The sequence below is a fragment of the Cebus imitator genome, unplaced genomic scaffold (genome assembly GCF_001604975.1).
Source record: "Cebus imitator isolate Cc_AM_T3 unplaced genomic scaffold, Cebus_imitator-1.0 Scaffold278, whole genome shotgun sequence".
Lineage (NCBI taxonomy): Eukaryota > Metazoa > Chordata > Mammalia > Primates > Cebidae > Cebus > Cebus imitator.
In genome coordinates, this window is record NW_016107593.1 from 262489 (window position 1) to 276272 (window position 13784).

At 40.0% G+C, this 13784-nt stretch overlaps 1 protein-coding gene across 1 annotated transcript in view; it reads right to left on the reverse strand.

Moving 5' to 3' along the window:
• Positions 1-13784, reverse strand: part of LOC108284414 (mucin-2-like) — a 77810-nt gene that overhangs the window by 29668 nt on the left and 34358 nt on the right. Inside the window, exons 2-5 of the mRNA XM_037728718.1 lie at positions 12528-12659; positions 5012-5176; positions 409-3223; positions 8-225 (exon numbers count right to left, since the gene is read on the reverse strand). Of these exons, the coding sequence (XP_037584646.1) occupies positions 8-225; positions 409-3223; positions 5012-5176; positions 12528-12584 (3255 nt within the window). The 5' untranslated portion in view covers positions 12585-12659. The remainder of the gene's footprint in view (positions 1-7; positions 226-408; positions 3224-5011; positions 5177-12527; positions 12660-13784) is intronic.

Genomic DNA, 13784 nt, shown 5'->3' on the forward strand with positions numbered 1-13784 from the left:
TGGCTACTGTTGTTGTGGTGGGTTCAGTAGAGGTGGTAGTGGTGGTGGTTGTGACTGTAGTCTCAGTAGAAGTGACAGCAGATGTCGTGGCCAACTGTTCAGTTGTAGTGCCAACTGTTGTTGTGGGGATGGGTTCAGTAGAGGAGACAGTGCTGGCTGCAGTGGTTGTAGTCACAGTGGAGGTACCTGTACTTGTGGTGGCAGGTTGTTCAGTTGCAGAGCTGGCTGTCGTTGTGGTGGTAGGTTCAGTAGAGGTGGTAGTGATGGTGGCTGTGGTTGTAGCCTCAGTGAAAGTACCTGCAGTTGTGGTGGCAGACTGTTCAGTTGTAGTGCTGGCTGTTGTTGCAGTGGTGGGTTCAGTAGAGGTGGTAGTCATGGTGGCTGTGGTTGTGGCCTCAGTGGAAGTACCTGCAATTGTGGTAGCAGACTGTTCAGTTGTAGGGCTGGCTACTGTTGTTGTGGTGGGTTCAGTAGATGTGGTAGTGGTGGTGGTTGTGATTGTACTCTCAGTGGAAGTGCCAGCAGTTGTGGTGGCAGACTGTTCGGTTGTAGTGTCAACTGTTGTTGTGGGGATGTGTTCAGTTGAGGTGGTGGTGGTGATGGTCGTGGTCATAGCCTCAGTGGAGGTACCTGCAGTTGTGGTGGCAGACTGTCCAGTTGTAGTTCTGGCTGTTGTTGTGGTGGTGGGTTCAGTAGAGGTGGTAGTGGTGGTGACTGTGGTTGTAGCCTCCGTGGAAGTACCTGCAGTTGTGGTAGCCAACTGTTCAGTTGTAGGGCTGGCTACTGTTGTTGTGGTGGGTTCAGCAGAGGCAGTAGTGGTGGTTGTTGTGATTGTACTCTCAGTGGAAGTGCCAGCAGTTGTGGTGGCAGACTGTTCAGTTGTAGTGCTGGCTGTTGTTGTGGCTATGGGTTCAGTTGAGGAGGTGGTGGTGGTGGTTGTGGTCGTAGCCTCTGTGGAGGTACCTGCAGTTGTGGTGGTAGACTGTCCAGAAGTAGTGCTGGCTGCTGCTGTGGTTATAGGTTCAGTAGAGGTGGCAGTGGTGGTAGTTGTGGTAGCAGCCTCAGTGGAGGTGCCCGCAGTTGTAGTGTCTGACTGTTCAGTTGTAGAGCTGGCTGTTTTTGTGATGGTGGGTTCAGTAGAGGTGGTAGTCGTAGTGGCTGTGGTTGTAGCCTCAGTGGAAGTTCCTGTAGTTGTGGTGGCAGCCTGTTCAGTTGTAGTGCTGGCCATTGTTGTGGTGGGTTCAGTTGAGGAGGTGGTGGTGGTGGTTGTGGTCGTAGCCTCTGTGGAGGTACCTGCAGTTGTGGTGGTAGACTGTCCAGAAGTAGTGCTGGCTGCTGCTGTGGTTATAGGTTCAGTAGAGGTGGCAGTGGTGGTAGTTGTGGTAGCAGCCTCAGTGGAGGTGCCCGCAGTTGTAGTGTCTGACTGTTCAGTTGTAGAGCTGGCTGTTTTTGTGATGGTGGGTTCAGTAGAGGTGGTAGTCGTAGTGGCTGTGGTTGTAGCCTCAGTGGAAGTTCCTGTAGTTGTGGTGGCAGATTGTTCAGTTGTAGCATTGGCTACTGTTGTTGTGGTGGGTTCAGTAGAGGTGGTAGTGGTGGTAGTTGTGACTGTAGTCTCAGTGGAAGTGACAGCAGTTGTCATGGCAGACTGTTCAGTTGTAGTGCTGGCTGTTGTTGTGGCTATGGGTTCAGTGGTGGTGGTTGTGGTAGCAGCCTCAGTGGAAGTGCCTGCAGTTGTAGTGTCAGACTGTTCAGTTGTAGAGCTGGCTGTTTTTGTGGTGGTGGGTTCAGTAGAGATGGTAGTGGTGGTGGCTGTGGTTGTAGCCTCAGTGGAAGTTCCTGTAGTTGTGGTGGCAGACTGTTCAGTTGCAGCACTGGCTACTGTTGTTGTGGTGAGTTCAGTAGAGGTGGTAGTGGTGGTGGTTGTGAATATAGTCTCACTGGAAGTGCCAGCAGTTGCAGTGGCAGACTGTTCAGTTGTAGTGCTAGCTGTTGTTGTGGCTATGGGTTCAGTAGAGGTGGTAGTGGTGGTGGTTGTGATTGTAGTCTCAGTGGAGGTACTTGCAGTTGTGGGGGCAGACTGTTCAGTTTTAGTGCTGGCTGTTGTTGTGGCTATAGGTTCAGTAGAGGTAGTAGTGGTGATTGTGGTTGTAGCCTCAGTGGAGGTACCTGCAGTTGTGATGCCAGACTGCTCAGTTGTAGAGCTGCCTGCTGTGGTGGTGGTGGGTTCAGTAGAGGTGATGGTGGTTGTCGTTGCAGTTGTAGCCTCAGTGGAAGTGCCTGTAGTTGTGATGGCAGCCTGTTCAGTTGTAGTGCTGGCCATTGTTGTGGTGGGATCAGTAGAGGTGGTAGTCATGGTGGTTGTGGTCATAGCCTCAGTGGAGGTACCTGCAATTGTGGCAGACTGTTCAGTTGTAGTACTGGCTGTTGTTGTGGTGGTGGGTTCATTAGAGATGTCAGCGGTGGTGGCTGTGGTAGCAGCCTCAGTGGAGGTGCCCACAGTTGTGGTGTCAGAGTGTTCAGTTGTAGTGCTGGTTGTTCTGGTGGTGGTGGGTTCAGTAGAGGTGGTAGTGGTGGTTATTGTGGTTGTAGCCTCAGTGGAAATGCCTGTAGTTGTGATGGCAGACTGTTCAGTTGTAGTGCTGTCTGTTGTTATGGTTGTGGATTCAGCTGAGGTGATCATGTTGGCTCTTGTCGTTCTTGCTTCAGTGTAACTGCCTATAGTTGTGGTGGCAAACTGTTCTGCTGTAGTGGTGGCTGATGTTTTGGTTGTGGGTTTAGGAGAGGTGGTAGTGGTGGCTGTTGTGATTATAGCCTCTGTGGAAATTCCTGCATTTGTTGTGGCCTTGGCTTCAGTTGAAGTGGTGGCTAGTGATATTGTAGTTGCATTTGAAGTGTTAGTGGAGTTCATTGTGCTGGTAGGTTCTATAGAAGTGCTTGCAGTGGTTCTCATGATAGCAGGCTTAGTTGAAGTGGATTTTGTGGTAGAATTTATTATCATAGTGGTAACTGTAGGTTGAGAAACTGTAGATAAGGTTATTCCAGTGGCAGATGAGGTTGTTCCATGGCTTTGGGGAAATTGGATAACAATAGAGGCATTATTATTTTTCCCATTATACACCAGGGATACTATGAGTACTCCAATTGCTGTTGTTATCAAACAGGCTAAGAGACAAGCGAGAAAGGTTTTCCATAGAGACCAGTCACAGAAGAAATTTCGTTTCACCTGGAACAGATTTTTAAAAAATTACTGAAGATTAAAATAAATATTTTGTGAAAAATTAATGCTACTGTTTATCCTTTTTATATTATGTTTTCTTCTAGTGATTTGATAGTTTCAAGTCTTACACTCAAGTGTTTTGCCATTTCATGTTGGTATTTGTATATGATGAGTGATAAGAGTCCAATTTCCCTCTTTTTCAAGTGGACATTCAGTTTTCCCAACACCATTTTTGAAAAGACTCTTCTTCATTATGTGTTCTTGACATCTTTGTTGAAACCAATCGATCATAAATGTGTGGATTTATTTCAAGACTCTGCCTTCTTCAATTGATCTGTCTTTTTTAGTGCCAATACTGTCCTGTTTCAATTACTACAGCTTTGTAGATTTTGAAATAGATTATCTCATTGAAGGTATAAATGAAACCAACTTTGCAAAAATTATAACAATGAGGAAATCATGATAGTGAAAGAGATGTGATCTAATCAACCAACTTCTTGCTTTTAACCTCCAAACTGTCCTTACTAATTCCTGGGCATAATAGGCCTTCCCCAAAACTAAACTGCCTTTGTAAAGCTAATGAAAGACCACCAGGTGAGGAGAATGAGAGGAGCCTGAATTCTGCTGAGATGTAGATATAAATGATTATCTGTCACTTTTCTGGAGATCACAAGATTTGCAACTTCCCCAATTACTCCTGCAGATACCTTCACTATTGTAGCACCTAAGATTGGTCTTTTCAGATATTTTTTCAGGTTTTTGAATTTCTGATGACTGATGGCTCCAACTGGTCCTATAGCCCCACCTGGAAGCAACTTCAGTGACCACGAGGACCATTTCCTGCACTCCTATGATTGCCCCCCCAACCAAGCAGTAGCACCAATTCCCTAGCCACCTCTCCTTCTCCCAAACTATGTTTGAAAAACTCTAGCTTCCAAATTTGGGGGGAGGTGGATATGAGTAATAATAAAACTCTGGTCTTCCATTTAGCCAGCTCTATATGTTAAAACTCTTTATTGCAATCTCCCTGTCTGACAAATTGGTTCTATCAAATCAGTGAGCAGGAAGAGCCTATTGAGCATAAAACATGAACACAAAAGCTATTTTAAATAACAAACACTGGGCCCAAATTTTAATTTTTATTAGGAAAAACCTTGTACTTTGGTTTTCCTTAATGTTCAAAGAAATTTCCACTGATCTCTCATGCTTTCTCATTTTCATGAACGTCTTTCCAAATTAAAAAACAATAAATATCTTCTTAGAAACTCTTTACACTTCCCAGGGTATAGAAACCATCTAAGTCAAGGTTGAAAGCATATGAGGTCAGGGCTACAGAAAGCCCACAGTTAGGCTCAGAGCACACAGGAAGGCAGAGTGAGAGAGATCATCCACAGATTAGGGCCTGGGACCTCAATACATGACTTCATCTTCCACCTGAGCAAGGTTTACAAACAACATCATTCACTGCCGATGTATTTGCTAGGTTGCCACCTAGTCAATACTTCAAAAATAAAAGCCTCTAATTTTTATTTTCTTTGACCTGCACATATTTTCTCTAAACTCCTTGTATGTCTTTATCTTTCTATCAAGATCATTAACTCCTTAAACAAACAGCCCCATAAATCTTCTCCCTCTCCTATATTCCCTCTCAGTGACTTAACATTTTCAAAGGATTTCTCAAAAGAAAAATGTTAATGTTAATTGACTGAATTTTTTTCCTCCAAATATTGGATCAAGAGTATTTCCATGTGGATTATATCTTAATCCAGAAAACAGTGTTGTCCCAAGTATTACCTGACAATGTTGGAATTCTCTGTTTAGAAATTCAGAGTGTTCAAGGGTCGCTGGGCTGGTGCAGACAGCACTTAAATTGGTACCAACATCACCAGTTATTTCCACTGATGTAGAGAACTGACATGCTGAATTGTGAGCTTCATGGTTTCTTGGGCTCAGGAAAGCCTATAGGTGGAAAAGAACGGGAAAAAAACGTAAATCATATACTGCTTTTAGTTAGTACCCCATCTTTTCAGAGATAACCACTCTTACTTCTGTTGCCACAGCTTAGTTTTGTATTTTCTTAAATTCTGAATAAATGGAGTTATACAGTACTTTTATGTATGTGGCTTATGTTGCTCATCACGGTATCTGTATCACTTGCTTCTTCTTTATTACTCTAAAATATTTTATTTGCATAAATAAACCACAGTTTATTTATCCATTTTCCTATTGATGGATGTTTGAGTTGTTTTCACTTTTTGTCATGAATCAAGCTTCTGTGAACTTCCTTGTCCGTGGCTTAGAGAACACATAGCTTTCATAGCTCTTGGATGTACAGGCAGGAACACAGTGACTATGTCATATGATAGGTGCTGAGAGCTGCTAGGTATCCAGGTGGTCAATTAGGACTCTGAGCCAAACTAAAAGTGATACTAAGCCTTTATTCACTTATTGCAATAGTATAAGCAAGAGGTCAAAGAGGAAAAGGTTCCAGCCACCATAATGTTCCTTTTCTTTTCCCTCCACATAACAGCACTGGGCAAGAGTTACATGGATCAGCATAGACCAGGGTCACCCCATTTCCAAAGAAGCACGGAACAAAGGGTTTCTGCCATTTTATGGACCCAGGAGATAGAAGGAGAAAGAGGAAGAAGGCTTAGAAGTGGGAAAGAGCTGAGCACTGAATCAGGGTGCAAAAAAATTGGATGTTGCAAATGTTTTGTATTTTGATCTAGAGGATGTCACGAGTGACCAGTGACTATCTGGGCCAGTGGCACAGTGGGTAAAAATAATTTAACAAAACACTTGTAGGTAAAGAAAGGTAGAGTTATCAGAGAAAGCTGCAAAATAAGTTGTAAGGAAGCTGCAGGCAAGTTAGCAAGAGAGGAGTTGACAGCAAGGAGATAAAGGCTTGCTGGGGATTTTGTAGGACGGTGCCTGTGCTGTGTGCTGAAGAGGGGTTTATGTAGTGTTGATAATGCCAAGATTGCAATGAACTAACTTACAGGGGTCTGGTGATCAGCTGGGTGCAGGAGGATTGTGAGTTATTTGCACAGGACAGCTATGTGTCCTGGACCATGAAGAAAGGCAGACTTACAGCTTATCTGCTCTTACTTGTTGCTTTCCCTTGGTCCTACCAGCCTGACTCCTTTTCCCTAGTTAAGACTCTACAGGGGATGATTACACAGGTATGTGTTTGATGTATATATGTATGCATATGTGTGTAAAAATTCATTAACTTTTTCACTTAATATAAGTTTACTTTACGTACGGTTTACATAAAGTATATTGTACCTTAATTTTTAAAAATTCAAAGTAATGAGTACACTAAGCTATAGCATGGACAAACCTAATATATGAAAATTTTTTGAAAATCACAGAGGATATTGGAGAATCCCAAGATGGAATACAAAGTAGGATGAAACAATCTGACTGTATTACAAATATAAGAATCAAGAACTTCACTGAAGTGGATGGAGTAAAAAGGTGCTGACTAAAGGAACTTTGGGAACAAGTGGAGTCTGTCACACTAAAAGCAAAAGAAACTAGACACGGCATAGAATTATAGCTGATGCAGTTGTTACCCACAGGAGAACAGTTTAATAATTCCAAACATGCATACTGGAATGAAATAATTAAGCAAATGGATGGAAGTGGGAGGATGGGAGCCATGTTTCTCCTTGTTAGAGTAGAAGTTTACAGATAAGCAAGAGAAGAAAGTGTAAACCGAAAATAAAATTCTAAGCTGCCCAACTGAATGAACAGACTCCTCTCTTGGCCAAGGGGATCCCAAAGAACCCTGAAAAACTACTTCGAGTCACAACAGGAAGGGCGGGTCAGACATAATTTATTATCCCTCTTCCCTTTGGAGTTTAGGCACAACTGACCAAAATTAACATTAAAATAGAGGTCATAGATAAATAAAACAGATTCTTTGTAGCAATGAGATACCCAGCTCCAACGTGACCTTAGTTTATCATCACATGACAGAAAGCAGGAACTGATGGAAATAAAAGAATTTTACCGCAAAATGTATCTCTTTGACATATTTTGAAATGGCCCTACAAAGCCATCTCTTGTAGGGGAAATTTGTGCTCTGTAGAAAATCCCCTTCCTTTTGCAGGTGTTTTCCTGATTCAGAAGAGATTTAACTGAGTCTCACACCTTTCAAGGTCAGATAAGAGTCATTTACCATCTGTTCTGTCTGAAGCCTGCCACCTGGAAGCTGCATCTACATAAGAAGAATCTTGGCTCCCACAATCTTCCTTATCTTAACTCAAGCCTTTCTTTCTGCTGACTTTTACTCTCTAGGCAAAGCTCAATGCTTTCAACCAATTGCCAATCAGGAAACCTTTGAATCCACCTATGCCCAGTGTGTACACTCACTCCCCCATCCCACCCACTTCAAGATGCCCTGACTTTCCAGGCCAAAACAATGTATACCCCACATGTATTCATTTACATCTTTGCCTGTAACTTCTGTCTCCATAAAATGTATAAAACCAATCTGTAACACAACCACCTTGGGCACATGTTCTCTGGACTTCTTGAGGCCATGTCACAAGCCACGGTCACTCATACTTGGCTCAGAAGAAACCTTTTTAAATATGTTACAGTTTGGCTTTTTTCATTAACGGAGGCTAGAATGCTCCATGGATCATTACAGTTAGAGATTAGATGAATTACAGTTGGAGATATCAATATAAACTTAGGCTTAGCTTAATAGCAACATAGTTACATATAGAAATACTTATAGATATGTTTATATGCATGGGATAGTATATTCACATATGTCTCCTTGCTTTGTCAGGTGAGGGACCCAGTAGCAACAAAATGCCAGTAGCAACAAGCATACCTGGCACCCAAATCTCGGGTTTTTTAAAAATTTATTTATTATGCTTTAAGTTCTGGGGTACATGTGCAGAACGTGCAGGTTTGTTACATAGGTACACATGTGCCATGATGATTTAGTGCATCCATCACCCTGTCATCTACATTAGGTTATTTCTCCTAATGCTATCCCTCATCAATCCCCCCACCCTGCTATCCCTCCCCTAGCCCTCCACTCCCCGACAGGCCCTGGTATATGATGTTCCCTCCCTGTGCCCATGTGTTCTCATTGTTCAATACCCACTTATGAGTGAGAACATGCAGTGCATAATCCTGGTTTTTAAATACCATTCCCAATAAAAGGACCCAGGGCTCCTTGGAGAAATGGCTGTTTCTAGGGCTAGAGCAGGAAATACATAAGATGACCCTGAGTATCTTGTAGTGTCAGAGAATAAGAAAGTCCCCACTCTCTCCTTTAGAAAAACCCACAATGATGGGGCAGGTCAAACATATGCAGCAGCCAACTGAAAGAGATCCCAATGGCCGAAGCTAGAAAATGTGAGCAAATAACTGAAGTTGTATTGGATCACCCAAATTAAAAAAAAATTAATATCTATGAGTCCATACTGATATAAATAAATAAATAAATAAATAAATAAATCATAAAATAGAGAAGAGACAAGTATCCTATGCAAAATAATTCAGGACAATTTATCTAGATTATCTACCCTCAGGGAACATAATTCTCCACATTTTAAGTGTGGGCTGCACTTTATTGACTTTCTTCCAAAGAATATAGTACAGCAAGGGGGAGAGGTGAGTAATTTTACAGTGAAGAAACCTGGCAAACCACCACCTTGGCCAGGTTAACATCAACAGAGCTAAATCATATTGTTAATATGTACCCTTGCTGTGATAAGTATGGCACTTTAACTCTGTGGTCTGCCCTAAAAAAATCAGTACACCTGTCTAATCATGAGAAAACCATCAGGCAAATCCTAACGTAGAGAAATTCTATAAAATCCCTGACCAGTAATACTCCTCAAAACCATCAAGGTAATTAAAAACAAGGAAAATCTGAGAAATGATTATAGCCAAGAGAAGGTTAACATACCTTTTCTGGTTACATTATTCAGGTTATAATGCCCAGGATTTCTAAGACTACAAAGAAGAGTAACCTTTGTCCACCCTTCACTGACTAAGATTCCCCATATAAAACTGAATCCTGTGGCCTAAGCATTATGAATAGTATCCAATACTCAACAGAACTTAACAGTCTATGGAAAAACTATAGAAGATGCATCATTTAGTGATTACTCAACATACATTTTTTGGTTTCTTTTTGTTCTTTCTAACCTCATAGATTGTACGCCATCATTGGCTAAAGACACCACGGACTTGTTTGAATTTATATACAAATATAAAAAGCATTAGAAGCTGTAAAATGTTTGGGTACAGCCATATTCAGCACAGTCTTCACGGAGTGGATAGTGCAAAGGTTAAAGGGAGTGTTATTGAGAAGGTATAAATAGAAGACTTTAGACGGGCACAGTGGCTCACATTTATAATCCCAGCACTTTGGGAGGCTGAGTGGGCAGATCACCTGAAGTCAGGAGTTTAAGACCAGCCTAGCCAACATGGTGAAACCCTGTCTCTACTAAAAATACAAAAATTAGCCAGGTTTGGTGGTGGATGCCTGTAATTCCAGCTACTCAGGTGGCTGAGGCAGGGGAATCAGTTGAATGGGGAGGCGGAGGTTGCAGTGAGCTGAGATCGCGCCACTGCACTCCAGCCTGGGTGACTAAGTGTGACTCTGCCTCCAAAAAAAGAGAAAGACTCCATTTGTATTTGGTACATGGGTACCTATTTAAATTTTTTTTTTAAGTAAATGCATTAAAAAGTTGGGTTCAAATGTGAAACAATGTGCGGGTTAGGTTTTTCTTAAAGGGAGGTTGAAAGAAAAAGTAATCTCAGAAAGAGTTTTAAGAAAAAGGAGAATCATCTTTGTTAGATATTCAAAGGACTGTAAATTGGTCCATGTAAATTTGTTACAATTGAAAAATATTATATAATTATCTAGAACCTTTTTCTAATAGAACGGTAAGAATATTATTTAAATATATTCTCCTGGCCAGGCACAGTGGCTCACGCCTGTAATCTCAGGATTTTGGGAGGCTGAGGCAGGTGGATAACCAGAAGTCAGGAGCTTGATAACGGCCTGGCCATCCTGGTAAAACCCTGTCTCTACCCAAATTACAAAAATTAGCTGAGTGTGATGGCAAATGCCTATAATCCCAGCTACTTGGGAGGCTGAAGCAGGAGAATCTCTTGAACCTGGGAGGTGAAGGTTGCAGTGCACTAAGATCATGCCATTGCACTCCAGCCTGGGCAACAAGAGTGAAACTCTGTCTCAAAAAGTAAAAAATAAAAAATATAAATAAATAAATAAAATAAATATACTCTCTTGACCTTCTTGATTAAATGCCCAATCCAAAGTGGATTTTTAAAAAGCTACTGACGTTGCCAAATCAATTAATCTCTAAATTCTATTAAAACAACCAAACCAAATGTGTATGCAGACACTACTCAGTGGGAGACTGTATATAAGAATAAAAGAGAATTTAATTGTGATTAAATACAGTCAAGAAGGAATATATCTGGGTGTAAAGACTTAGCCAGAGTCTAATTTTTCTTAAGGTACAATAGCATGCCAGAACATTTTTTTAAATAGCTATTCAACAATATTAAATAAGATAAAATAGGATAAACACAGGTACTTTAACAAAATTCCATCTGTTTTTCAATCAGAAACTTTGAGAAAAATAACAAAAATTCATCTTTTCTAAAAGCTTCATTTATTCTTCAGCTATCTAGTATACTGAGGGTGATGAACTTAGTTTTTTGTTTTTGAACTTTTAGAATTAAATCAAACCTCATTTTCCAGACTAGCTTGCCTGACTTTCTTTTAAGTTCTTTATAAAGGAAGGAAGATAGTGGGTATCTATACCAAGAATGGAGAACCTACCACACTGGAGCTTTAGGGGTAACATAATTCTTGCTATCTCAGTTTCTCCTGTCAGTCTCTAAAGTTAAAAATTAAAGTTAAAAGTTGTCTCTAAAGTTAACAATTGATCAGTTAGGGAGCTGTGAATTATACTTAATTAGCTTTTGGTAGCAGCCAATAACTTCCATCATGTATCTGATATGCATTAGCTATACACACGGAGTAAAATTTTAAATTCCCTATTCATAAAGAGATTAATTTACCAATTTTTGTTTCCTAAGAGGGAAAAACAAACTCCTAAATTTTATTTTTATGTGGCCTTCAGTTTCTATTTAATCCATTGATTAAAATGGCCGTCAATGAAAAAAACATTTGTTTCTGTCACTACATCCAAGTATACATACAGATATAAGTGAAATATTCAGTCAGTGTTAAAATATGTAACCTTTATTTGAAAACAGCATTGTTTGGGAAAACAGTCCAGATGACTAATTCCTTACTATTACCATGAGTATGTAATTCCTTATTATTATCATTTGAGTATGTTGACACTGTGAAGACACAGTGACAGATTTGCAAGGGTAGACAGACCATAAAGACTGTCTTCAGGGTAGAGGGGTACGGACCTAGAATCAAGGGAGAAGTTTCTCTGCCTTATAACTTCCTTCTTAGTGCATGGAGAGAAAAACATTTTTCCTCACAAAACATAACTATCCATTCAAACTTATACTGATTTCATTCAGCATATTTCCATTTCTGTTTCCAATATCAAGGACTCTAGTTAGACATGAAGAGTTACAAAAAATGCAATCATAAAACATACAGAGCTAAATTGTTTCTTCTAAAATCCTAAACAATAAACAAGGTTGTATGTAATTGTACTCTAAAATTTTGCCTAAATACAATTCTTTACCAAAAAAGAAATTTATAAGCACTTAAGTAGAGGTCAGTCTAAAGGATTTGCCAGATCATTTGTTTCCTAGGCCTCAACTCCACTTACAAGATTCATTTCTGATTCCCAAAAATAGGTACAAATATTTGGGTTCTGATAAATCTGGATATTACACTAACAATCTTGGCAGTTAACACAAAAATCTACACTTCACATTTTAAAAGTTTAATTTGCTAATTCAATCAAACTTATGTGTGTTGTCTTATGCTTAAAATATAATAACTGTAAAGTATTACTCAAATATATCATTAAATTGTTACCCCCCAAAACTGCTAATATCTTAGGTCAGTGATTATTTAAAATAAGTTTCTCTACTATGCATGTATTGATATACAGAAAAAACACAAGTTTTCTAATTAAGAAGTTGTAATAGAGTAGCTAAAAATTGGCTTCCATGTAAAACTTTGATTAAGAATTCCATTTTGGGAAGAACTATGTTATAATTTTTAAAAATTAGGGTTTCATAGATATTGAAATTAAGATTGTGGACTAGCAGAATATATCACAGTGGTGCCACCAATACTCACTTGCTGGTTTCCAGAGCGTTCACTATTCACTACGTATTTCCCCTGTTTTCTGTCCATTCTTGAACTGCCAATATCACAAGCTTAACTCCGGAAATATTTTTCAGCCTCTTCATTGCCCTTTATACCTGCAACCTTGAGAAATAATTGAGTTGATTAATAGTAAATCTACTATGAGACATCAGTGCCAGTGTGGATTAGACTAAATAATAAATAATTATTCTTTGCATGGGATCCACCTTCAGGGAAGAAGTACAGTGTTAAGTAATCATGTAAAGAAACAAGAAAATCAATACCACCTCTGTAACTACACCCTCAATACTCCTCCCCAAACAGCCTGCTTAGGAGAAAGAAACTGCCTTCACATACATTTCTTCCTTCTCTCCCTATCACATCATCTCTCAGGCCTCTTCCTTCTGACCTCTAGAACAGCCCAAGACAGAAACAGAATTCAGGAATAAGTGAACGTTTCTGTTGTTTCTTTTCTAATATTTCTGTTGCTTCCTTCTAACCACATGTGACTGTTTTTTCCTCAAAGAAGAGGAAATAACTTTCAGAGGAAACAACTTTTAGACACTCACCACCCACTGCTCAAGTCTTGACCTTCTTGGGTGCCTTTCCATGCTCTACAACTTTTCCAGTCTATTCTCTTCCTCTCTCTGCTTCTGAAAAACATTAATCTGACTTGGCTTAGTCTTCTTCAAGCTCCAATACAGCACAGATAGTTAATCTGAGGAACAAATCTCTGCACATGTATTCACCAGGGTTCCTTTTTCTTCCCATCTTAGGGGCTCCAATGGGCATGGCCACCCAAACGATTACTTCTGATTGTGTTTATGACTTAATAACAGGGCACATGGGCAGATGAGGCTCTTCCAACTATTAAAAATTATACTACAAAGCAAAGGCTTTTTTCTTATCTGTAGAAATATCTTTGGTAGGATCTAAAAGACAATTGATAAGAGTTAAGAGATAATATTTAATCTCTGAAATGAAAATTATCAGTCCTCTCCCAATACATGTATCTAGGGAATCTGAAATAAAATTGGTACAGAAAGTTGTTTGTGAAGAATGGTGTTTAATAACCTAAAAGACTGAAATATCTCTTAAGTAGTAGTTAATCCACAGATTATTTCTTGCAAATGAAGCAACAAAGACAAAGTAGTTGTACTCTTCTGTGGAAAATGTCTCATGATCAGACATCTGTCAGGCTTCAAAGATAAGAACTATCTGTTGCAAGAGACCTGAGAGATCTTGTAG